At 39.9% G+C, this 26592-nt stretch overlaps 1 protein-coding gene across 8 annotated transcripts in view; it reads right to left on the bottom strand.

Annotated features, from left to right (window-relative positions):
- The window catches only part of map2 (microtubule-associated protein 2), a 105972-nt gene that overhangs the window by 22377 nt on the left and 57003 nt on the right, over window positions 1-26592 (bottom strand). For 4 of the 8 annotated variants that reach the window (XM_085136367.1, XM_085136365.1, XM_085136366.1 and 1 more), the window contains exons 1-9: window positions 15398-20083; window positions 12052-12141; window positions 10671-10745; window positions 8445-8660; window positions 6370-6651; window positions 2164-5232; window positions 1823-2065; window positions 1431-1568; window positions 54-115 (exon numbers count right to left, since the gene is read on the bottom strand). In XM_085136367.1, coding sequence (XP_084992493.1) covers window positions 54-115; window positions 1431-1568; window positions 1823-2065; window positions 2164-5232; window positions 6370-6651; window positions 8445-8660; window positions 10671-10745; window positions 12052-12141; window positions 15398-15692 — 4470 coding nt within the window. In that variant the 5' untranslated portion in view covers window positions 15693-20083. The other 4 variants (XM_085136369.1, XM_085136363.1, XM_085136368.1 and 1 more) reach the window with 3 other exon arrangements.

Here is a 26592-nt window from a genome sequence, read left to right on the forward strand (position 1 = left end):
GTGTTTTTTGTGCCAGAGGTCGTGCCATTGTTAGGTTTGTTGAGTATACTTACCGATGCTCTGTCACGGGACTGTCTGGCAACGCTGAGAGGCTGACGACTGTCAGGTAGGATTTCTGAGGGACGGAGAAAGACAGACAGAGAAGTTCAGGGAAACAAAAATACTTCAGAAGAATTTGTGCGTTAACCTTCGTACATTGAAGGAGGAGGAGTTAGGGCTCTCTAAATGCCCTACTTTGGAGGATTACCCCCATATTTATATCCTTGCAAGAATATGTTCCCATTACATAAAATGTAAAAATTACAGACATCCAACTTTGCATTCTTAAATGTGGCATGGTAAGCGATATGCCAAATTCAATGTTCTATAGGAGCTGGATGTTTCTCGCTTGACAGCTTTGTTCTGCAAAGATTTGGCAAGATATCACACAGAATGGGGGATTTTGTATTATGTAAGGCAACCTTGGAAAAAAAGATCTAATTGGGGCATTGCAGCAGTATACTGAGCTTTCCTCATCACTGACACAGAATTCAGTCCGTCAGGGGAAAATGGAGAGCAAACTGCCTCTGGGTCAGAGCAGCATTAGCAAACCTAGTAATAAGCTAAAGGGTGGCTGTCACTTAGCAAAGTCTGTCTACCAACCGGAAGGTCAGTGGTTCAATCTCTGGTACCTCTGGTCTTCATATTGACGTGTCCTTGGGCAAGATCCTGAGGCCCCCATATTCCCCCGATGCATTGATCGCAGTGACAGCGTGTGTGTGTAATAGATAGAAAATGCTTCAAGGCATAGACTATATTAAAGTAGCTTGTAGTAAAAAGTGCTTTCAGTACTCAGAGTGGAAAAGTGCTTTTAGCACCACGGAGAAGATACCAAACTGGATATGTAATTTAAAAGACCATCGAGGTTGTGAAGGTCTATAGTTTCTTTACTGACAAGATTGATTATTGTGACAAGTCAGCTGGACACCAGCAGCTGACAGAGAACCTAGATACAAACTGCAAAAAAAGATTTTATGAAGGAAAGATGTAGTCATTCATTCATAAGTATTATTTAAGTTAACAATACTGTAGTTAAGGGAAGTGTGCTGTGCCTTCTTAGACACATGAATATATGAGCATAGGTGTAAGCACAAACAAATGCTTAAAACAGAGAACACAAGTGAAACAGTATTTGTTAGCTCGGAGAACAAACAAAAAATGCAAAAAAAGCAAACAATACAAAAATGAATCCAAAGAAAATATTAATGAAAGTCAATCTTTATTATGATGAAACACAAAATAAATGCATTTGAAAACAAATGACTAACAAAACTAATAACATTAAACAACCAATAAAACAAAAATGAAGCGGAGGCGAGACAGGGATGGCTTTTGCGGTGACTGTCCTGCAGCAAGCACCAGCTGTGTGACAGACCAAGGCAACGTGTCACCTGTGGTTATTCTCCTGGGGCAGGAGTGGTGCTGGATAGGACGGGTCTGGCGGACTGCTGCTTTCCCCGCAGTCCTCTTGGTCGGGGATTGAGTCCGAATCTCCATTTTTTTGGCAAGGTCAACCTTCTTTATCACTGCTGCATTATCAGAGAAAACAGGACCAGTGACAACAGCAGAGTGCAACCACAGACAGAGACAGTCATGTTATAATACGGAAAACACCACAGAAAGCCTGTGTACGGTTCATGCATATTGAATAGCCTGCATACAAAACAGTCAGATGCACAGAGTGCTGTTTGAGGAGCAGCTGACTTGAACATTATTTAACAATGATTATTGCTTCAGTTATTGACATTATTTTACATACAACAAAAAATAAAATTACAATAACCTTTTTTCTTCTTGAGTTCCTCTTTGGGGATGTAGGCAGGTTCTTTGCGGGTAGGTTTGCGTTCTGGAGTCGAGATTCGTCCTTTAGGCCGCCCCCCCTTAGTCTTGGCTTTAACTGGCTTTTCCTGTTTCTCTGTCTTCCACTGTTGTGCCAGTTTGTTCTGGACCACAGCAGGTTTTTTGACCGGACTAGACATCTTGGGCAAAGGCTCAGTGTGCTCCGTTACCATACTCTTATCTTCATCTGCAGTGTGGAAAAATAGGGCATGAGACTTTATTCAGTTTGTGTATTTGAAGCTGACAAGAGGGAATAAAAAGAAGAAACAAAAAAGGTGATCTCACCTTGAGTGTCAACCCAGGAGCTGTCCAGAATGGAGTCATCCATTGTGGTTTCATCTCTATCATAGCTTTCTGTTGGTCCTTCTGTTTCTATGGTCTGAGCCTCCCTCTTGGGGGAGCCGGGAATTTCAGGAACATCTCCCATTTCCTCTAAACTGGCAGCCTCTATGTCCGCTTCCTGAGCCAGCTCCACAGACTCTTCTTCCTCTTCTTCTTCTTCTTTCTGGGCAGCAATGCAAACTGCTTCGGCCTCAGGTGGGGCAGAGAAACGAACGCTGTGGCCCGGCTCTTCGGCTTCATCAATGGTTTGGACCACAGTAATGAAATCATCTTCAACTGTCACCACAGACTCAATGGCAGCATGAGCCTCGGGTATTTCCTTCGTCACGTCGCCTTTGTCCTTCATCTTCTCAACCTCAGCAGGCTTTATTGCATCAGTTTCTTTTTGTCTTGCATCCACTTCAGGCTGGTCTGCAACTTTTGTGTTCATCTCTTCCTCCTTCTCACGCTCTTCCTTCTCTTTCAGCTGCCTTTCTATTGTTTCTTTCTCTTCCTTCTCTCTCAACTCCTTCTCTATTCTTTCCTTTTCCAGCCTTTCTTTCCTTTCTCTCTCCTGTTGTTCCATCTTTTCCCTCTCTTCTCTTTCTTTTCTCTCCCTTTCTTCCTTTTCCTTTTCTCTCTCCTCTCTTTCTCGCTTTTCTTTCAACTCCTTTATTTCTTTTTCTTTCTTTTCTTTCAATTCCCTCTCCTCTCTTTCTTTCTGCTCTTTTTCTTGTTTTTCTTTCAACTCTTGCTCCTCTTTCGCTTTCTTCTCTTTCTCTTGCTTTTCTTTCAACTCCCTCTCCTCTCTCTCACGCTGCTCTCTTTCTTGTTTTTCTTTCAACTCTCGCTCCTCTTTCTCTTTCTGCTCTTTCTCCAATTTCTCCCTCATCTCCTGCTCTTTCTGTTCTTTCTCCTTCCTTTCTGTTTCTTCCTTCAATATCCTCTCTGCCTCTTCTTTCTCTCTCCTTTTCTGCTCTTCTCTCTCTTCCATTTCTTGTTCTTTCTTTTCTGCCTCTTCCTTGATTTTCTTTTCTTCCTCCTCTTGAAGTTTCTTCTCGACTGCTTCTTTCTCTTGCTCTGCCTTCATTTTCTTTTCTGGATCTTCTCTCTCATCTTTGTTTATGCCTAACACAGGTGAAGCTGATCTTTTCGGGGAGCCATACATTTCTCTTTGTTTAAGTTTGGAAGGTGAGAGCACTGGGGAGAGCAGCTTGTCATCATCGATATTGCTCTCCACAGATGAGGCAGATGAAGTTTTAACAGGCCTGGCAATTCGGTCCTTGGCCACACCAGTCAGCTGGTACACATCTTCAGCGTCCACTTCCTCATAGGCTTCCTGGTGCACCAGCTTCACCTTCTCTCGAAGCTCCTGCAGCTCTCGCTCCTCCTCCAAACTGAGAGGCCTGTCCTCCATCTCCAGTTTCCGGATCTGCCTCTCATAGTCAGCAATCTCGGTTTCAGACGCTGAGCCTTCACCGCTGGCTTGCCGTTCAGTCTCGCTCACTGACCTCCCACCTTCCTCCAGTGTCACAGTGACAGTTGGTGTCACAAAAGGCTCACAGGGCTGAGCAAGTGGTGTCTCGCTTACAGAGGTAATCATCTGATCATCTTCTTTGTTCTTTTTATTTTCTTCAGCTGAATCTTTTCTCTCTTCTTCTTCCTGGTCTTTTTCTTCAGCTGCATCAGCAACTCCTGATGGCTGTGTCTTATCCTCCAAAGACAGATCTCTGACTGCTAATTTTCTTGCCTGCTCAGCTACCTTTTCCTCCAGGACAGACGGGGTGAAGACTTGTGCAGAAGTGTTTGTAGGGCTGAACACATCTGCAGGGGATGGCATGGGCCCTGAATATTCACTAAATACACAATAACCCATCTCTTCCAGCTGGCTGTCACTCTTTCTAGCTCCAGGACTCTGTTCCCCTGAAATTAGGCTAGCCAGTGGGTCATAATTTAAGGCAGAAGAATCAGATTGAATCGACTTCCTCCGAATGATTTCTGGGTCACTGTTTTCTGATTGCAGTCCCGAACGGTTACCAGCAAGGTCAAGCATTTCGGGCAAGTCTTGTGCCATTACTGTGCCATTTTTATATGTATTCTTGGCAGGCTCAGGGGATTCTGGAGATTCCGGTTCAGGACTAGGTTTTGGAGGCTGCTCTGTGATCCTTGGAGGAGATGAGGAGTCTGAAGTAATGGAAGCTGCCGTTTCAAGTATAAGTGGAGGGAAAGATGGTGGCTTATCTGCAGATGGTGTGGTAACTGGAAGGTAGTCTGCGGAGTCATCTAAACTTCCACTGGTATATGACATGATATCTGTGGCCAGTGGGGAGAAGTTTCTTTGTCTGCCTTGGCCACTTTGATCCATTGCTCCTATGGTGATGTTAAGTGAGTAACTCCTCTGCTCTAAGGCAAGTTTACCTGGGGAAAGCCTGCAGTCATTACTCCTGTCAGGAACTGTAAATTCCCTAGTGTCTTCTGTTGTACTTTTTTTAGCTTCAGGTTTATCTTGAGCTTCAGCAAGTGTGCTGTAGCTGATCTCAGGAGAACTGGTATCATCAGTACTCTGCTTTTCACCAGCTCTACTCAGTTCGTAATAACCCTCACCTTTACTGTGAGGACCTTCACTAACCTCCATGGCTGATGTTTCAAAATAGGCTGACATCCCAGATCTGTCTTTTGTGTCACTTGTTGAGTCTCCTCCTTGAACTTTGGCTCCCACTGATGTGAAATCAGCAGGAGTGCTGATGCTGCTGAACTCTACCACCTCCACTGATGGCTGCTTCTCTGACACTGTAATCGGCTCACCATATGTAGGCTGAAGTGTGAGCGATCTGATGGGTTCCTTGGCTTGACTTTGAATATCTGGGGGTACAAAGGATGGCATATCCATGGTGGGACTCTCTGGTACAACTCGTTCACCAGCAAAGAACCCTTGGATCTGGGGCTCATAAAACTCCTCTGGGCGTTTCTCTGATCCAATGCTGTCAGGGCTCATGGATCCACTGTCCTGCTTGTCTGTCTCCATCTTTAAAGCTGAAAGGATATCTGTAAGTTGGCTGTTCGATCATTACAGAAATGCATTGTTTTAGCATGCTGTGAATGAGATATCTATTAAGCCAGGGTCTGGAAAAGCTATGACAAAAACAGGCAAAGCTCTCCTCAGAAACTTACAGCACAATGGTACGGCCATCAATGAAGAAGTACGGCGAGATTACGCGGTTCACCAAGTCACAGATGGATGATAAAATGGGATGGTGGCGTGACGGAAACCAGCATGAGGCAACTGTGATGTTGATTTATGGAAAACAAGCAATAACAGATGGGAGAAATATCCATGCTGACCTTCAAAACCATCAGATACCAAGTGAAATAGCATTTCTGTCATTCAGTAAAATGAAGTGTTTAGTCAGTTTGTCAAGTTTAAAGCTTTTAATATTTAAATAGTTTTCACTATTGTGAAAAATCTAGGGTTTAAATGTTCAGATGTCAGTTTATTAGCACAATCATAGAAGAACTTTACTGGTAAATGACAGATAAATGCTATATGCTGTCACCAGCTAAAGGTGACAAAAACAACCCAAAAAAGAGAAAGAATTTGGAATTAAGCTGATACAGAAATGCATTTGATGAGATGGTTTTACCAGCAACTGCACCACACTGAACATGAGACAGCCAACACAAAATCCCCTGCAAACTCTGTACTCAGATTCATGATACCAATGATTTATGCACGTGTTGCAGGAATGAATCATGGCTACAAAACTGCGCACAGCACTGGCATACCAGCACTAGGCAATGTATAAACACAATGAAAAATTTGGAAGCTTATAGCAGGTGGAAAAAATAAAACCAGCAACCGTCACGATTAGCATCACTTCACTTCATCATACCACTACGAAAACGGCCGGCCCCGAAAACCACAGCAAGTAAAAAGAAAATATAAGCAAAAATACACAATAAAACCAGGTTAAGTTAAAACAATGTGGCTTTTTTTTCACCAACAAGCCTGTGTTGCCTTGCAGCCGCAGCAGAGCGCAGGGAGGATTACTTGCCATTCCACTTGAATTATAATGCTTATAAGTTATACATTTCCTTTGTACACATCTTGCGTTCTTATACAGTGGGCAATGCAGGAACATGCAGGCAGGGAGAGCAGAGGGCAGGACACACCTGTCTCAGGGCTCTCCTCACCCTCTGCTTCCTCCTCCTCTCTGTCCATAGAGCTCTCTGCAGTAGCACTAGCTGCCTCAGCCGGCTCCAGGTCTAGATCCTGGGCCTCGTCTATGGCCTCTGCCTGCTCTAAGGGCTCAGCTTGGGGGCTGTCCAGCTCGGGCTCTTCCCCACTCCACTGCTGCTCATCAAGAGCTGCCTCGGACTCTGCTGCCTCTGCACTCTCCTCCTCATCTTCCACCTCCTCCTCGTATTCAGCTGTAAGAGCCTCCATGGTCTCTTCTTCCCGAGAACAGGGTGAAAGGGGGACACATTAAGACTACAGGCAACACAGACTTGGGTTATGTGAGAACACAACTTATGACGGGACACTTTCAGCTCTAGGGAAAGATGGCCTAAAATATTTATTTGTTCACACATATATGTACATTACACATACAGTACAGACTGCTGTTATTTATGTGTTTTTTTGTTTTCTTTTTATCATATTAGAGGAATATGTTTTCCCCCTCTAATATCTGTCTTTTTAAAATATTTTTTCCAGTCCATAAGCAAATCCTTAACAGATACTGACCTTTGATCATTTACAACTAAGGTCAGATAACATTGAGGAAACAACACTTCATGGCTTTACATTGCATGGACAGGATACTATATATGCAAGTAAATGAAGGAACATTGTATTCATTTGAGTGAAATGAGAGTTAGCTGCAGATCCACCATGACAAGGATTTGTAGCTGATCGTACAAAGTGGCTGCTAATAGTCATTAAATATGATCATTTACATTAGTTTACACTAACTAGAAGTTAATAAATGTCTTAAGTATTACACAAATTTAAAGCTGCTGCGACCATCACACAAATGTTAAGTTCAGCTGAGATCTGTGATTCCAAACAACAACAGTAAAATATGTCCCATAAGATAACTTCTGAATGCCTAAGCTATGGGAATCAAGAGTTCTGGCTTTTCATTTCATTTTAATTTAATATCTCTGGAGAAAGAATTTTCTTTCCTGTACTCTTTTGAGCAACAACAAAAAAATCAGCAGCATCAGGAAAGTTTAATAACTGAGACAAGTTGAATCGGTTCGAGATGGGCTCTTGGTTTCTCTATATTACTTTTTTTGTATATTACTGGATAGGGATTTGGATTCTGCCATTAGATTTCCAAAGATTTATTATGCTATTTTTACAGCACCTTCACAGCATCACAGTCATACTAGACTTTACACTTATCTTGTGCTGAATGACTGACAAACTTGTTAAAAAAATGCCAAAAAAGCCCATGAAAAATCAGCTGATTATTTTTAGATTGGTTTGCTTTTTAAAAGGTTTTTTTAAAGGTTATTTATTATGCTTACTGATGACCCCGAATAACAAGAACAAATGAATGGAATGATTATTTTTAGTCGATAATGGGCGTTTATTAAAAAGGCAGAAGGGCCTCATAACATTGCACGTGCATGACGTCCACCTTTCTGAACCACAAATGTGGGTGAATATGTCTGAGCTGAAAGTCTTCCTTGTTGCCACAGTGAGAGTGTAAAGGTAAGTACGGATGAGTGTAGAGGGTCTGACATAGCACAGTATGGTTTAGGGGATGAGAAGTAGTCTGGAGAAAAGAACCAAAATACATCTCTGGGTCTCCAAGACATCTATGAAAGGCTTATGGTCATGTTCCACAAGTCAGACTTGCACGATGGTCTGACTGATGAGCGAATGGCAATAAAACACTGTTATTTATATAACTACTTTGAACCGTCACTACTATGTGTTAGAGTTAACAGCATGGCAAACACTGATAGCAATGGGCTTGGGTAAAAGAAATTTAAAACGGAAGAGAAATATGGCTGTTAAATTAATATGCTGTTTTGATTGAATAACCAACACAAGGACACACAAACGCACACAAAGACAGACGAAGAGACGAGCTGACGGACGGAGAGACGGAAAGACGGAAAGACGAAAGGAGAGGGAATGGGGGAAGGGAGTCAAATCACAAGAGAGGAGAGGAAAGAAAGAGAAAGGAGATGGAGGGAGGGGGGATGGCAAAGAGGAACCATGCGTGGTTCACCTTCAATCTGTCTAAAGGCCACGGCTTGCCCTGTGGGGCGAGAGCCCGAGTGCGTCCACTCTGGGCTGAACAATGGGTGCTCATAGTACTCCTCTTCGGAGTGGTAGGGGTCGTCCTCGGGCACGGAAACTGAGATGGAGGGGGCGAGGAACTTGCACCTCTCACGAGAATTTTGGAAGCGGCGGAGAGGGCCCGCCTCGTCCTCATCCCCTACATCTACAAACAAGACAGACACAAGGAGAAGAACTGCAAGGAAATCTGGACACGCAGACTGAAAGAGAGAGTGAAAAGGATGGAGAAAAAAGATAAAGGAAAAGGGAGAAGAAAGCAAAAAACTGGAAAAAAAAAACCCCACCAAAGAATGGCCATCTTAAAAGTGACTTAACATGCAATATAAGATTTTATTCTATAAGGGGCTTTGGTCCAAACTTTTTCATTTGGTCTCGACTTTATTATTTCATCAGCCGTAAAATGTAAACTTTATTAATAAACAGTTCAACTGAACAGCAAACAGTCACTTTGCACATGTAACTTTTTGGGACTGGTCAAACGGCAGAATTAAACTCTATATATATAACCAGGAAAATATGTTCTGCATTTATTGTATCCTTATTGATTTAGCTACTACTGATACTAGACTGAACAGAACTGAAAGCATAAGGAATATGGGCCCAGCTATGATCCTTTAACTTTTATGAAATGATAAGTAACCAGCAAGTTCAAAACAATTGTTGCCTGACTATTTAAGATGGACATTTTTTGCAGTGAAAAGAGAGATAAAGCTTGAAGAGAAACCGACAAAAGAAACAGAAAGAGTCAGCAGAGAGGGGAATGCCAAAGAAGAAGAAGAGAAAACTTGTTTGAGAGCAAGAGAGACGTAACACACAGAGGACAATGACAAACAGACAGTGACAAGCAACTCAAGATAACAAAGCTTTGGGGGCCAGCCATTCTTTGAGAGCAACAAGACGGGCATATTGTATCATTTGTGAAAGATATCTGCTTCACATACGAATGATTCAACCAAAAATAAAATACATACAACATTAAAAATAAACAGCTACAACAGTTATAGCACTAATACAGCAGAAGTCGCTAACAAACCTGTAATGTTTTGTGGGGGTTTTAAAAGCCACAGTGAGAACAAACCTCAACACTATTACAAACTACTCAGTCCTGTAAAACACTCCACCTACAGTAAGCAGCCTACATCCCAACAGCTTTACAGCTGTTTGTCATGAGCACACAACACATAACAACACATGTCACAAGGCTTTGCAGCCCCTAACCTTAGTTCTTTAAGTTTTAGTTTTATAGCCCAGTCACTGCTTAAAAAATTAGGTCAAACATAAATAATAACTTTTTCACAGCTCTAACTGGGATGTTCAAAATCACAGGATAAATCTATACTGTGTGATTCAGAAAATGTAAACTAAATATAAAGTATTTTATGTGTGGAAATGGCATTCATCATCTTCCATTCTCAAGAGGCAAGCTATATTTAATTATGTAACTAGATTGCATTTCTACATTGGGAGGGGCTTTTTTAATACCCAATTTATTAGCTTTTCTACACATTGCTGTAGCTTTCTTAGTCCTTAAATGTATAATTTGTATAAACAGAGCTAGATCTCTGTCACCTATAGCCACAGCCAAAGACACAGGGTACAATGACCAAAAAACGCAACACAATGATTAGACAGGCAAAACTGAAGACATAACTCAAGTAAAATCACAAACAACAAGAAATCAGAGGGTTGCCTAAATTGGCTGTCATATTAGTGTGTAGAAGACAGTGAAATGAAGAGGTTAGAAAAGGAAATGGATGGAAAGGATGACAAAAAGAGTGCACTTAGTAGAAGTGGAGTGTTCATGCATGTTATTGCGTCTTTGTCAGGATAAATGGGGATGATAATGAAGATATTAATTTTATCTGTTTCAGGCATACAATGATGACACATATGCAGTATTCCAAAAGAAATGGATGACAGGAAAAAAGGAGAAGATGTTTCTGCTTATAGCAGCTTAAGTAGATTTTCTGAACGTTCATCAACGTGTGGTTCATCCCCTTTAGGCAGGGCATGTCCTGAGAGGTGGGCACTTCCAGTGCAAGCATACACCAAGACCCAAGTCTTGGTGGTCATAAAGCATCAGAAGCCACAGTCAAAAGAAGAAGTCTCTCTCTTTAAGAGACATACCGATTATGTATTTATATTCTTGGCCTACCTTGTTCTAGAGGTCCAAAGTGCTCTGCAGCAGGTGAGGGGGGAGGCGAGGGAGGCAAATTGGTGGTGTCTTCAACTAGAAAGTGTGACAGAGATAAAAGACTGAAGTTATTAAAAAAAATAAATCACATATTATAAAGGATACTTTCCACTAGCAGAAAACACTTCTTGCAAGGTCACATGCCTAGCATGTATACGAAGCATATATATGTATAGCAAGGTATTGCAAGGCTGAAAACTGCTAATTTCCATTTTCACATGCATTTTTACAAGCAAAAAAAAAAAAAAGAGTAAAACATGGAGTACAGGTGCGCAATCCTGTAAAAAAAAGTGCTGTGAATAAGCAATAGCTTTGTATTTTTCTGTTTAAATAGCAGAAAAAGAAAGGCACTGCTAAATATGAACTCTGGCCATCCAATCAGTACCACATCTGGCAGTCCAACCATTGCTTAAATCATCAGTTAATACCAGTGAGTGCATATTCCCTTTTATCTTTAGTTTCAGTGTCAGTTGCTCACAGCTTTCACTGCAGCAGTAATTAGAAACAATTTAGTCTTTTTTTTTTTTTTTTTAATCACAGTTATGAACTGCACGGATCATATATCATTTCTGTACATATACACAGGCTGTTAATTCAATTCAATTCAATTCAATTCAATTCAATTCAATTTTATTTATATAGCGCCAAATCACAACAAATGTCGCCTCAAGGCGCTTCATAGATACAGAGAAAAGCCCAACAATCATATGACCCCCTATGCTTATGCACATTTTACTCCTGTTATGGGTATTATATAAGTGGCTGTTCCCTGCTTGATTCTGTTGCCAAAGACGGGGGTCAGACAGTAAGAGACAGGCTAGGCAACGTGGGAGTTGAAAGTGACTAATTAAAGGATGAAGGTATGAGCTACTCTTGTTACTACAGGTACACTGTTCCATGTAAATGTTTGACAACCAGAAGCCTGGTTTTCAAGTGTCCAGGTTATGACTAATTAAACAAAATATACAACTGGTCTACTGTTTATAAAGAACTAGAGTTGCTGAGGGAAAATACAGACATTTCTGTGTCTCCAACATAATCTCTTTTGCTGCAACATGTTTTTAACGTTCTTCAATTAGCGAGTCTTTTCAGTTTAGTAACAGTCTGCTATATTGCTCCACTGTTCACTTATTAAAAAAAACAGGTATAACAATAGGACTAAAGATTAATAATTTCAGCTGTCTAGCAGATGGATTAGGTGCTCCGACTCCTAAAATGCTGCTTTTAGGGATCTGGAGACATGTCCTCTGCACCCAGGGCCAGGTCCCTGCGTATTATAGTTTTCTAAATGCTACTGCTCTGTAGCACCATTAAAGAACATATGTGCATTTTTATAGCTCACCTGATGGCAGTCTTTGAGTCTCCTGCTCTCCCTTCAGTACTGCCACTGCCTCTGCTGTCACTTCCTGTACAATCCGGGCTGACACTTGCTCTACCCAGACACAGACATACAAGGTCAATGCAATATTATTAAACATGTTCCAACCAGACTAATTCTGTGTCCATTTTGCTTTACAGTAGCTCTTTCATGTCACTCAAAATGTGAGACGAAAGGCAGCACGAGGGGGCTGAAATTGTCTTCATAACACCAGCAATACCATGTTTGCTAGTGAAGGCTGCAAGTGTCACCATGGGAACACAACATCCCATGCAGACACAAAGTATGAAAAAATACCTGTAATACTTTCTCTATTTTTATCATGACAAAGAAAATTTTACATTTCAATAACACACAGTAACATTTATAAAAATACTGCCAAACCTAAAAGTAACATAAAGAATAAAGAATGCAACAGCTTTTTACATAGAAATACAAGAATGATACCGCAATGTGTAATACTGTCAGTTGATTACTATTGTTATCGTTACGCAAAATCGATCAAATGTGAGCTGAATCCAGTTCCGTCGGCGTAGACTTTTTTGTAATTTAACTTTCAATCTGAATTCCTTTCATTATCCAGGAAAGAGTGCTGTCTCAAGATGCAGTTCAAAGATGGACCCAACTGCAGGCCAGAACAAAAAAAGTGAGCTTTATTTCTAAGCTGGTAAAACAGTCCAGAATGAAAGCAAATACGGAACTGATTAAACCAAGAATATAAAAAACCTGACAAAAAGCAGGAACAGGAAGAGAATGACAAAGAGAGAGGTACACACAGGACTAATTGGGAATAGGAAACAGAACTTAATCAACACAATAAACAGACAGAAAGTGAAACAGCGGACATGAGAGGAAAACGAGCCACAAGAATAAAAGATAAATGAACAAACTGGCAGCAGGAGGACCGAAAGGAGATAGGGAAACACTGAGGGAGCTAAACACAGGTAACAAACTCAAACTAGGAACTAAAGCTGAATGAAAAGCAACAGTAGAGCAATACATTATCCTAACCAGTATTCAGATCCCATAACAACGCACTCCAACACTAAAAATTAACTAGACCTGGAAGGATAAAGATACTGGAAATACAATAAAATCACAACAGGAAACTAACAATAATCAAAAACTTTGAACATTAGAATACCAATGAAACCAAACAGTAAATATTTAATTTTAAAAAATAATCCAAAAGCTCCAAAAATGTGGCCAAACCCAAGGAGAGTTTGTCATGGCCTTGTGCTTCAGCACCTGGCCATGACAGTTTAGTACTGTTTGGTATTTATATATCAGAAAGCCCAGCAACAATTTTGCTTTAGGGTCCATTAGCAAAATGAGTTCCTGATACTATAATGTCAGATTGGGTTTATTGCAAATTTAGATAAACTCTCTGCAATTATTTTTTTTCCACCAGCTATACAGTAAATGCATTTTATCTTTCAAAAGAAAAGAAAAAAAAACAATGTTAGATGGTAATACTAGTGTTAGCATTTAGCAAGAAGCTGTCAACACAATATGCCCGTCTAACACTTGTAGGCAGCAGGTGTTAAATAACTACAGTATAACAGGAAAAGCCAGCGTGCACACAGTTTTCAATTGTAACAAAGGGAGTAAGTCTGTGACAGTTATGTACTCATGCGCTAATATAGTGTTATCCTAAATCAGGACGCACAAAAAAGGGCACCATACGAAACTGGTCAAGCAGTCTGCATTCAAGCTTTCATCAGTCTGCCTGCATGCATGTACGAATCAGAAAGGACGGCAGAGTTTTAAACAAAACCATCATTTCTATAGTAACAGCAGTTATATATGGCTGGATGGCATTGTGATGTTTTTTTTACTGTTGCCGTTTAAGAACCTTTTTCTTTCCAGCATCACCCACACATCAACACACACAAGCTGGCAGGCACACACACACGCACACACACGCAATAACCCACATACATTCACTTCTTCCGGGAACACTTAACACAGCCCACTCACCAACTCGAAGCCGCCATTTCCCATTTTCAATAGCAAAGTGCAATAAATGTGTACCACCTTTTTCACTGCTTCCAGGCAAAATCCTTTCATCTGATACTAAAAAGAAGAAGAGAGGTGTCCTCGTCAAACCTGCTCAATGCTTGTAACATCAAATAACAGCCCCTAAAGCTAAAAACTGGCATTAAAAAAAAGCCTGTACATTTTTGTGAATGGTTTAGAACCACACTGCCTTTGTGTCATTTTTTTTTTTATTTTATTTTTCCACATTAACAATTGCAAAGATGATTTTAACACTAAGAACAACATATTTTATTCAAACTAATGATTGGCACAAAACTCCAGGTACGTTCATGTAAGGCAGCCACTTACAAATGTCCTTACAAAGTTTCTGAAGCAAGCATAGGGATTTACTACGGAAGCGTAGAGCTGCCACCCAGGCAAAAGAAAAATACAAGTGTATCACGTTATAACGTGAAAAGTGTATTGTTCTAACAAGATACTTTTCCTGTTTGTACAATATACTATCATGTTTGTACAATATACTTTTCACGTTTGAACAACATAATATCACGTTATTACAATATACATAATTATCACGTTCGTACAATATAATATTTATATTGTACGAACGTGATAATTATATTGTACGAACGTGATAATTATGTATATTGTAATAACGTGATATTATGTTGTTCAAACGTGAAAGGTATATTGTACAAACATGACAGTATATTGTACAAACATGATAGTATATTGTACAAACAGGAAAAGTATCTTGTTAGAACAATAAACTTTTCACGTTATAACGTGATACACTTGTATTTTTCTTTAGCCTGGGTGGCAGCTCTACGCTTCCGTAATTTACTGAAGATAGTGCAGCTATTACAGAATAGGGAAGTAGCTTAATTGCACAATTGCAAGATTCAAATGAAAACTAAAAAATATGGAAATGTCAACTTGACTACTAGAGCAGTATGGAATTTATGTGTAAAAAAAACAACAACCACTTTTTGGGAAATTGTGGATTTTGTGTGTGTGTGTGTGTGTGTGGGTGTGTGTGAGACAAACAAATCTAGACAAATGCACAATGTCAAAGCATTAGCAATTCAAAAAAAAAACCCCAACCTTGTCACATCCATAAAGCCAGCTGGCACTGATGAAAACTAGCCTTGTATGGCTGTCTCAGCATTCTCTGATGAAGTGATGTCAAATGACAGCCTGTCTGTCACTGGCTGTGACAGCAGAATCTATCTTACTACATCACTAAACAAAAGTAACACGATACATATAAACAGACCTGCTCTCACTGTAAATGAAAAGCATGCATTACCTGTATGACAGGCGACCGAACCTCTGAATGCTCCCTCTTTGAGCAGAGACTGTGACTGGAAGCCCCAAAGTTGACGCAAGGCACAAACAGTGCGCCACACAGAGGCACACACACACACACACACACACACACACACACACACACACACACACACACACACACACACACACACACACACACACACACACACACACAGAGGGCACAGAGAGAGCAGGACTGATGTTTGGCATGACACCAGCAGGCACCCAAAATGTGTAAAGCAAGTGGTTGTCATAGCAACAGACCAGTGGGCCATTGACTTGGGTCCATACGTAATTCAGATGCGAGCATCCTGTCATTCGGTTTCAGCCTCCATGTCTAAAGCTACCAATCAAAAGAAACGATGACTTATTTCCTTTTTTTGATACATGATGCAAGTCTGAGCAATTTCTATTTTTAAATCATCTGATGAAGTAAAATAAATGTTAATTGTTTTCATTTACTCAATGAAACCGCAGTGGAACAAATTGTTTTGTTTGTAGCTATAAAGAACAGATATTTGAACAATTTCTTTCAAACCAAAGGTTAAATTAAACCTCTGTTTTCATAGTGGTGATTACCTTAAAGTATGTAATATAGTTAAGTAAGCCAAGAGTGACAGCTAACAGCTAACTGTCACGGACCCGGCCCAGCAGGAGGACTGGCCACACCTGAAGTTTCTGCCACACACCTGTTGGTGATCAGGGCTCGTTGGGGGAGCTACTTAGGAGAGTGTTGGAGCTCCCACCGGCACGGGTTCATTGAGTTATCCTACCAGGAGAAAGAGTGGTCCAGAAAGGCAGCACGCACAGGGTGTGCGGAAACACAACAGCGGGGAGCACGAGCACAGACTTCGGAGGGAAGCACACACACGGGATTCAAGGGAGCAACGGGGACTTATTGTGTTTACAGCGTCTCACTGTAAATAAAAAGCACTGTTTGCATCGCAGAGTCTGCGTTTTGGGTCCTCATTCCCCATATCCCCACGGTCTGCCTGCCAGAACACAAGCAAGCTCAGTTTGTAGCTACGTAATCGGACACAAAAACCTTCACAAAATATATTATCCTCGGCAATTAGACCAATTAGTTTTTGCTTTCTTAACCCAACACATACACATGTAGTGGAAATAGGGCAGGGCAATATGGCCAAAAATATTTATCATGATATATATTTGAAAATTTGTGATAACGATATAACTGATGATATAATTGACACGAGACAAAATACTCCACAACTTTATTGGTGCAAAAAAAAAAAAAAAACATCAATGTATTTTCACTTAAACAAGCAGCTGTTTTTTATGTGCATTAAAGCTATATAAAAATTTAACAGTGCAAATGCAAATTCCTTGCTGACACTTTAACCAAAAGGCATTTCCAGCGTAAAATGGCCTGACATATCCTCAGCATAACCATGCATAATATCCACAAATCTTAAAAAGAGGTTATACACACACTATGCAGTAATATTATGTTGAAGCACAGTACGTATCACTCTGCGAGGCTCCTGACTACGGTACTTGTAATGCTCTGACAATCCATCAAGCGGTGCGGCTTCGCAGCTTAGCAAAGTCGTACTAAAACATTTTTTGACAGATTTTTGAGAGCCGTGTACCACAAAAAATCGGTTCGGTAATAACTGTAATAACGATGCCCCCCTTGCATGCTCTACCAAAAAATGTGCTTTGATGTGTATCTGATGGACGGAAGCCAAACCAGTTCTGCACCACTGAAGTTTCACCGCTTTCGCCCTTCTCATTCTGCGTCGCCGCCATGCTTTTTCTGCCATGTGCGTATGATAACAAAGGCACTGCACATGCACGTTTTACCCATATTCTATCGCGATATTTCATTTTCTTATCATTGCCTAACATTATACAGGTATTACCGTGAATGGTATGATATGGCCCAGCCCTTAAGTGGAAATATTTTAAAAAAATAATCTCCTCTCTGACGCTGCCAAACACACCGATTTAGGCTGTTGCTATGGATGGACATTAACAACAGAAAATCTTGTCCAGGATTCTTGACACTATGCCCAGTTATTCACATCAACAATATAAATGACACAGACATCAGCTAAAGTAATAGCCCTAGCATAACACCAAGGCTTCCTTGATTTATGTAAGCCAAGCACTCCCTGTAATGAGCTCAACAACGCTTTGTATTCTATCTGTTTCTATTAAGTCTGACTCTTTCTCTCTCTTCATCTCTTTCTCTTGACCACTTGTAGAATGGCCGACTGGCTTTTTTAACTTTGTTTCAAAGAAAGTCAAGAGGGCAATTTCATGCTTCAGTAGTTCTTGTTGTGTCTGAAGAGCTTTTCACAGGGAGAGAAGGCTCACCAAGTGCCAGTATCAGCCCTTCTGCCACCTTTCCTACCCCACTTATCCCCCAGACTGCTCTGTTCTGTGGCAATGCTAATGTCTGCTGACAAGATGCTCTGCAGATAAACACAGCTTTGGTTACACAGCTGGGGAGAGAATGTCATATTTAAACAGAATGCACTGTGTTAAAAGTATTGATATACTCTTAATTATCATTGTTATAGACCAGCATCTATGAAAGCTGGTATAGAGGAGGAATTCTACTTGATATTTTCCATTTTCACAAATTGACTTAGTCCATTTGTAACTACAGGCTACCATTATTAGCCATTATGTAAGAATAATGGTAGCCATTACTATTCCACTGATAATAGAGGTATTTGTTGGTCATCATATTTTAGAGACATCCTCACATTAATCTTATGACCTTGATGGATCATTCATTCACTCAAATAACAGGATATCCCATCAGATTATTCCCTCTGAATCCTGCATGTGACTGGATCAGATTTGCACGGGTCTGTCAAGCTGACACATTATACTCCTTAAACTCCTGTGAGATAAATTTAATCTCAGTGACAGATGAAAACTGCACACACTGGACGTATACAAGTCATAAAGACAAAAAATAATCAGATCTGGAAAGGGTCACTGACAATTTCATTTCCATCACAGTAGGTATTTGATTCACATATTTTCCGAAAATCTGGAAATTCTCTCGTGACACTGCAGGGAGCAAAACATTTTATTCACAGGCATTAACATGTTAATTTTGAAAACTATATTTAATATATTCAAAGGACATTGGTAAAAATGTGAACTGACTTAAGGGATTAATTAAGCACAGGATGTCAAACTGGAACGAAAGTACACTTTTGTAATTATAACTGATGATACGGTCCATTGCATGCTCCGCAGAATAACATTATTAGCTATAAAAACAGTGTATTAATAAAACAACTATTCAGTTTTAGTGTTTGTACTTGAGCTTGCACAGAAAAAAAGCAGTTGACCTGTACAGGCAAGTGCCCATGCATTATGTTTACTGAACAACTTGCTCACCTATTTATGGACAAAGTAAGCATATCAAAGATGGGCACTGAAGACATAAAAACGGCCACTCAAAAACACCGTTATCAGAGCAAAAATTAGTAACTGCTAGGTCGCAGTAATGGGGAGATGGGAGGTTAATTGGGGTCTTGTCATTGCATGCTTTTTGGTCTTGTCAGTGGTAAGCTACAGTTGAAAAGAACAAAGGCCTGGCAAACTAAATTGTAGGGGAGCAGTTGCCATGGTTACACCATTGGTACGTTACTGGTCTTGTCTCCAGGGTGTAAGTGAGGTTGGCGATTGGAGGGGTTGGGGGGGGGACAGATTCTATGTGTTAATTATAGCATTGTTAATAACAGTATGTGTCTGCAGTGAGGACTTAGAGAGGAGACAGAACGCAAACACACACAAACACATCGCTATCCAGCATACAGACCCAAGAATACTGTAAAGATACAAATACACATATACCAATGTGCAAACACAAACATACCAATGTGCCCAGTCATACAAACTGAAATTTCACACACGCACTGGAGTAAAAAACCAAAATGAAACACACTCTTCAGACTCTATATAAAGCTGCTGATCGGACTCACCATGACTGACACCACCTACAGTACTTCTACAGAAATGTGTTTCTGATAAACCTTTGTGCCAAATACTTTCTTCGCACAAAACAACAAAGAATACAATCTCTGAAATAAATTTAGCTGTTTCACATGCGAATCCCAACCAGATAATACAACACACAGTGTTGCAGACCTCACTTCGTCTTCATGAGTATGCTTACATCCACACAGGGAAAAAAAAGGTTTTCCTATTATCATGTTTATTACTCTCCACTGGGTGCCAGCTGTGCTCTCAGTTTTAATGATTTAACTGAGCATTTACATCACAAAGCACAGCACAACACATTTACCTATTTGTACCGACGTGCTGTTGTCAAATGCAATTCTGCCCCTTCCCTAGACAAGAATCTTTAGGGTCTTTACTTTATTAACCACATTTGTAAACAAAACAATGCATTTGTATTGATTTAGAGCACAATAACATACAGACATCACTATATGTAGTGAGAATTGGCTGTCTTCAGACACAGCCTGTTTAAAAATTGTAAAACTTTAATATGCTGACCTTCCATCATTTGTTCTAAGGAACATTTTGCAGGCTGTTACGCATTTTTCTATCTACTATTAGCTCAATAGACACAGCCATCATTTATCCTGCCTGTAGAAAATTAAACCTTTCAATTAATACAAGCAGATGCCTTAAACAAAAGGTAAAATTACATTACCTGCAGTTATAGCGTGAGCTCCAGTTAGGTCCCCGTTGAAGCCGTTCTCCCTGGCAGAATAGGGGGCTGTGGCCACATGGGTCCCGCCAGGCTGGCAGGTCCTGTAGGCTGAGGAGGAGTAGCCATTGGCTCCATGGGTGCCACCAGGCTCCTGCCCCGCTGATGGGTCCCACTGAGGGGTACCGTCTTCTGGCTGTCGACTGTCTGCCATGCTGATGCTAGCTAGCAGTCGAAGAGGTTTATCAAGGGTTGGGGTCTCTCCTTCTCGGATACAGACAGGAAGAGAAGGAAGAGGGAGGAGCAAAGATGAGGAATGGTCAAAACGCAGCATGTCTCTGTTATTAACTGCAATTTTAGCAAGGCAGCATTAAGGAGAATGAAGAGTGTAGGGACCAGAGGAGGCTCTAGGACATGTTACATCAGTCACATTTGCAAATCTCTTTTTTGTATGTTATGATCACTGCTGCAGCTCAACTCAACAGTTTTGAGTGCAGCTGTGAGTTTGTGTGTAGGTGGTTATGTGAAATACTGTCCTTGGATGCTGTCTGGCATATGACAACCACTGGATGAAACCCTATTGATTTGTGTGTTTGTGTGTAATGACTCATGCAGCCAGCGGCTCAGACAGAAAACACAACTGGCTGAAAATGAACAGAGAAGACCTTGGATTTTCGGTGAGTCGTGCTGGGCTGCAGGGTTTAGAGGTGGGTTCTGATCAATCTGACAAGATTCAGCCCAACATCTAACAAATAGTTTGAATCAGCTTCACTACAACATACTGGCTTCTATTATGTGAAAATCCAATGGCAAATGTTCCAGAAACAAAAAGTGTGTCATCTTTCCAATACTTTTAATGGAAGCATGATAGCTGATCAGCATGGTGTGAACATTTTAGGACTTATTGAAACGTTAAGTGCTAATGCCATGTTACGTAGGGCTATGATTCAGTTTTTACATGTCTTTTTATATGTCTTTCCTGTTAAAATAACCAACATTGCTTTGTTATTGAATGCATTTATGTTTAAACTCCTAAATATTATGACCAGTGCCTTTTAAAATTCATTGACTAACATAAAAATATCTCATAGGCTACGTTCACACTGCAGGTCTTAATGCTCAATTCCAATTTTTTGATCAAATCCGATTTTTTTGTCTGCTTGTTCACACTACAAATAAAATGCAACAGCAAATGCGCTCTAGTGTGAACGCTCAAAGCGGCCAGCATGCGCAAAAGAAGATGTCACCCACAACGCGCTCTGTTTAGACCCAGAGCAAACAATATTGTTTGACTGATGGCCCTTAATATAAAGACTTTGGACTTTACGTTTCCCAATTTTTGCTTTAAGTTATTTTGTTATTTACATAATAATATAAATAACCTAATAATTATCCTTATTGCTGTTTTAGAGAGGAGCGGTGCTTCAAAGGATAGTTGCAGATTTCTGTCAGAATCTGCAGATTATACAGTACAAATAAAATGTTCACGTTGTCTTCCCAACAGTTTCACTGACATCTACACTGGATGGCCAGGAAGTGTTTGCGATGTCTTCTCGGGCACTTCTCTGGCGCTGATAATTGGCGTCTGTCTTGTGTCAGTGACGTGAAAGACGGATTTAATGCGACATGACCATTTAAACAGCAGTCGCTTTCTAAAACATCGGATATGTATTGGATTCAGTACCACATACGAAAGTGACCCAGATCGGATTTAAAAATAACGGATTTGTGCTGTTCACACTGTCATACCATGATCGGATATGGGTCGCATAGGGTCAAAAAAATCGGATTTGATGCGCTTTCGCCTGCAGTATGAACGTAGCCATAGTGAGTGGATAACATTGATCAGATCAGGACAGAGAAGGATCAAGTAGAAGCGACAGGCTGAAACTATTGATCAGTTCTTATTATCACCTACAGCCGGGCCAGTCAGAGACAAGGAGTGAAAGTCAAGGATTTAACTACCTGGCCAGGAGAGATAAATGGGCTCAAAGTAGTACAAAATCATTACACTGAGCTGTTATTATTAATATTTTTATTTGGTATATACAGTTTTTTATGCTCAGTTGAGGTAGATTACATCTCACAATAGTGGAACAAGTACACTGAGTTGAATCTGAGCTTGAAAGACAAAGAGAGAGGTAAACAAAGGGCTCAGTGAGAAGAAAGAAAATTGTGAAATACTCTGAAAGGGAATTGGTGATCTTTGCAGAAGGGCTGTTGATGGTAGCATTTACAGGGCAGCCTGTGCAGTTGTGCATAAGGGTGTGTGTGAAGAAGCAATTTGTCATTTAGCTTTGCGGTCCTCAGAGAGCCAGAGAGTGAAGTGAAGTCAGCTCTAGAAAACGTGAGTCAATAACTACAGCCGAAGACCAAGGTGATGCTACAGTGAGCACTAGGTACTACATTCACAGTACATTAAATACTACTACCCACTGTCAACCAAACAGGAGAACACAATAGAGTGGAACAGAATATAATAAATGGAAAACAGAAGAGTGATTCCCATACAAAGGATGTATGAAAAGACTGAAAATACAACATGTCCATATTTTTTGTTAAGATGGATAATAAACACAAATGTCATTGAAAATAATGTAAATATTTGCATAACATAAATAATCAATGCTTAACAAATTTATTAGCCAATTTAAAAGGTTTATTCCTCAGCTGCTACATTATTGCTAACACTTTTTACTCAAAATAACTTTTCTGTATCTGTAATGGTTAATCCACCAGTATTAATAAGGTCTTTAACTGAATTTATTGTTCTAACCCGTGGTTTTACAAAACATAAGAAACATAAATGCACATAATTATTTTTTAAAGCAATAAATAACAAGATAGATTTAACTTTTAGGATTTTGACAGGTTTCGGAAATATTTCTAGTTTCTTCTTTTTATGACTGGTGGTTTAATACATTTGTAAAGGACTGCATACTGTTACAAATAATGTATGTGTCATTTAGGCTTAATAACTGCTTATTAATTAAAACTATGCTTATGTACAAAGCTGCCTTTGTCCCAGTCTTGGGTCTTGGACACAGGGTTTTGAGTTGTTGGCCTGTTGAGTTCTGTTCCTATTACTTTTGTGTCTAGTAATGCTGTATTAATTTATCCACTTCCATGCTACTGACTTCTTTCCCATTTTGGGGATATACTGTGGTCCAGGTTTACTCTTAGGTACTAGGTACTCTTTAGTATTTATGGAGGCTGTTATCTGAGTCTAGCCCCTTGCACATTATACTTTCCCTTGGGTTCCCCTCGTCAAGTTTCTCTGTTTATTAATCTTTGTTTTACTCTGTCGATTTCTGTCTTGTGCCTCAGTTTAAGTCATTTCCCTGCTTGTGTTTACCTGTGCCTGCATCCACTTCCCCTAATTATCTTGTGTGCATTTATACTCCTGCCCTTCTTTTGGTCTTTGTCAGTGTTTGTCACTGTGTGCACTCAGCCTGCAGTTTATCTTATGGACTAATACAGGGGTACGGTGGTAACAGCAATTGGCTTTAGCCTCTTGGGATCATGCACATCTCTGCGATGCAATAGCTAGTAACGTATTTAAGTTTGTACCAAAGAGGTGCGTTGCCACCAGCATAGCTACACTATTTTATGAATGGAAATCTTAACATTTGGTTACAAATTTATAACATTCAGTGGTGTTGATCAAGGGATAGTTGAGATGAACTGTTAGCACTGTGTGAATATCCTCTTGAAAACTGAGGAAATAAGAATCTTCCTAACTTTTTTTGTGATTTCCTACTTTTTTTGGAGCTAAAAGAGCACACCCAAACACATGAGATATTAATGAAAAGCCCAGGATGTCCTCTATTTCCAAATCAGGACTTAGTGGGGTAGCTCAAACAGGTCAAAAGATATAGACCAAAAACAAATGTCCATTACAGAGGACACACATGAGCAGGCTGGTTCTCAGGAGGACCACAAATAATATTAAGAATGAATACTATAGACAGAGCACAGAGGTGGTTATAATAAAGAGAACCAAAGAATATTCTGGAGAAGAAGAGAATATAGGATTGCTGTAAAGCCTTTGCAACCTAAATGGATCAGTCAGGAGTCAATGGAGCTTTGCATGAGTCACCTCTGAAGGAAACACCAGTGTGAATGAAACCACGACACAGACGCCACGACAAAGAACACCTCACCACCAACTGCTTTACATAAATGCTCTCTCTGTCTCGGTCCAAAAGCCATAGTATATTTAGGACAGCACCTTTACTGTCACTCTCTCTTCTGCTGCTTGTTCACTCACTGTGTCCCCGTACAAGACTCCATTACAATATTAAAAGAGTCATAAAATTCAGAAATGAGACTGCTGTCCTCATGCCATGTCTACATACTGTCTGTTTGATGATGAAGGTCACATTCAGCTCAGTGGAAATTTTCCAGATACAACTGACTGGTGGCCAGGCGCATGGTGTCAGTGGTGGTTCACAAGAGGGCGAGGGACATTTGCCCTGCCTTCTTTGGAGGTCTGTTGAGCTGTTGATGATGATGGTAGCAATAAGTGTGCTCTGCATACTTTTGCACAACGGTGTGCTGTATAAATAAAACAGCGCCACCTTCTGGGTTAAACTCCAAATAAAACAAATGAGGAAATTATAATATATTACCACACCTAATGTGAAACTCCATCTTTCTTCTTAATTTCAGCATCTCACTAAATCTAGTTAACACCATTTGTATTCACTCAATATTATAAAACAAAACAAAAAACTGGTTGGAGGTTTAGCGGGTAGTAAGAAGATAAGATCAAATGGAATGCATAGAAAAATTACATTACAAAAAATACTAAATAATGCTGTGCTCAGTTTAAAATACCAACTCTGGTATGATTGTGATATGATATAGTTAGACGCTGGGTGTCTTAGTAGACAGTAGGTCTGTTGCGCTTGGCAAAAAGCCTGTGGCACTTTTCCAGTGGGCTGGTTGATCCTGATAGGCACTCTCTCTGCCCTGGAGAAGAATGGAGTTGAATAGTGAACAGACAAACGGAGCAGGGCAATGCTGCAAGTGGATAGTTAGGATGGTAGCTTGCAGCACTTTCATGTTACTATATAGTATTTTGTAGCCTGTTAGGCAAAAACAGTTTGTTTAAGGTTTCAAGAGTCTATAAAATAACCCAAACACTACAGCCATTAATTAATTTATAGTACATTTTTTCTATTACTGTGTTATAAACGTTGCCTTAGTTCTTTGTTGTAATATTAATACACACACAAGCATTGGCTGACATTTTTTTTAAACATTAGAAAAGATCTTTTTGTAGACAAACAAAAATGAACTTGGCTTTTCTGTCATTACGCTGTAACATTTAAGACAATTTTCACAAGCATTCAGAGTGATCCTTATGTAAAAGGTTGAAGGTGACAGCCACTTTTTTTTTTTTTTTTTTTTTGCCTGTCCCATTTGGTTCTTTAGCCGTCAGAATTGTTGTCTGAAGACCAACAAGGCTACCCAATGGATTTATTTTGCCAAATGGATCATCATGTCATTGCCGTATTGGTACATTTGATCGACCTTTGTTTTTATTATTTATTTTATTTTCAGTTGTTACAGACGGGACAGACATGAGTGAGGGATAGGAAAGGGAGAAAGAAAGAGGAAGGAAAAGAAAAACAGAAGGGGGGAGAGGGACAGTGAGAAAGGGAAAAAAATATCTCCTGGATCACCTGTTGAGAGAAAAAGAATAGAAAACAAGCAAAAAAAAAAAAGAAGCAACATACTAAACACAACACCATCGCATTAATCTAGCTAAGTGTAAACAGCAGTAAATACTAAATATTGAATGTTGTTGTGCAGCCACTTTTGAAATCATGTTCTGACGTATTTGTAAACAGAGACCTCACACCATCCAGTCAAATTAATTTAAAAGATCGATCCAAGCTCTAAAGTAATTTAAAGCTTTAGACTCTTTTTTAAAGCATTAAAATTGCTGTGCAGTAGACGCAATTTACAGTGAATATAGTTTAAACACAGTAGGATGCTTTTTCTGAAAATTCAGTTGCAAACAGATGCCTGATATATTTGAGAGTCTAAGTGCTGACAATTAATGCTTAAAATGCTCTCAACGCCACATTGTCACCCAAAGGTTGAAGTAAATATGTTCACAAAAGGGAAAAACAATATGACTTGGAAAAAAAATTAAAGTGAAAGTAAAAAAGTAAATTTTCAGGACTAAATATTTTACTTTTTTGGATTATCTGCCCCTTTGGCAGTGTAAAAAGTTCCTTGTTGTGATATTGATGATCATTAGATTACTAAGATGTTTATAGGTGAGTGCTTCTTGGTAGTCTAGCATTGATTGTGATGACTTCATGATACGGTTGTCAGTCTGCAGAGTTGTATACTTTGAGCGTTACTATGAATGCAGATTTTTATTTTTTTTCAGTACTGCATCGTTTTGCTTATCCTGTAGAAAGTAATTTTTTACTTCAGATCACCTGTGAGATGTGTTGTCACATAAGTGCCAGCTATAAACTAAGTGA

The sequence above is a fragment of the Neolamprologus multifasciatus genome, chromosome 16 (assembly GCF_963576455.1).
Source record: "Neolamprologus multifasciatus chromosome 16, fNeoMul1.2, whole genome shotgun sequence".
NCBI lineage: Eukaryota > Metazoa > Chordata > Actinopteri > Cichliformes > Cichlidae > Neolamprologus > Neolamprologus multifasciatus.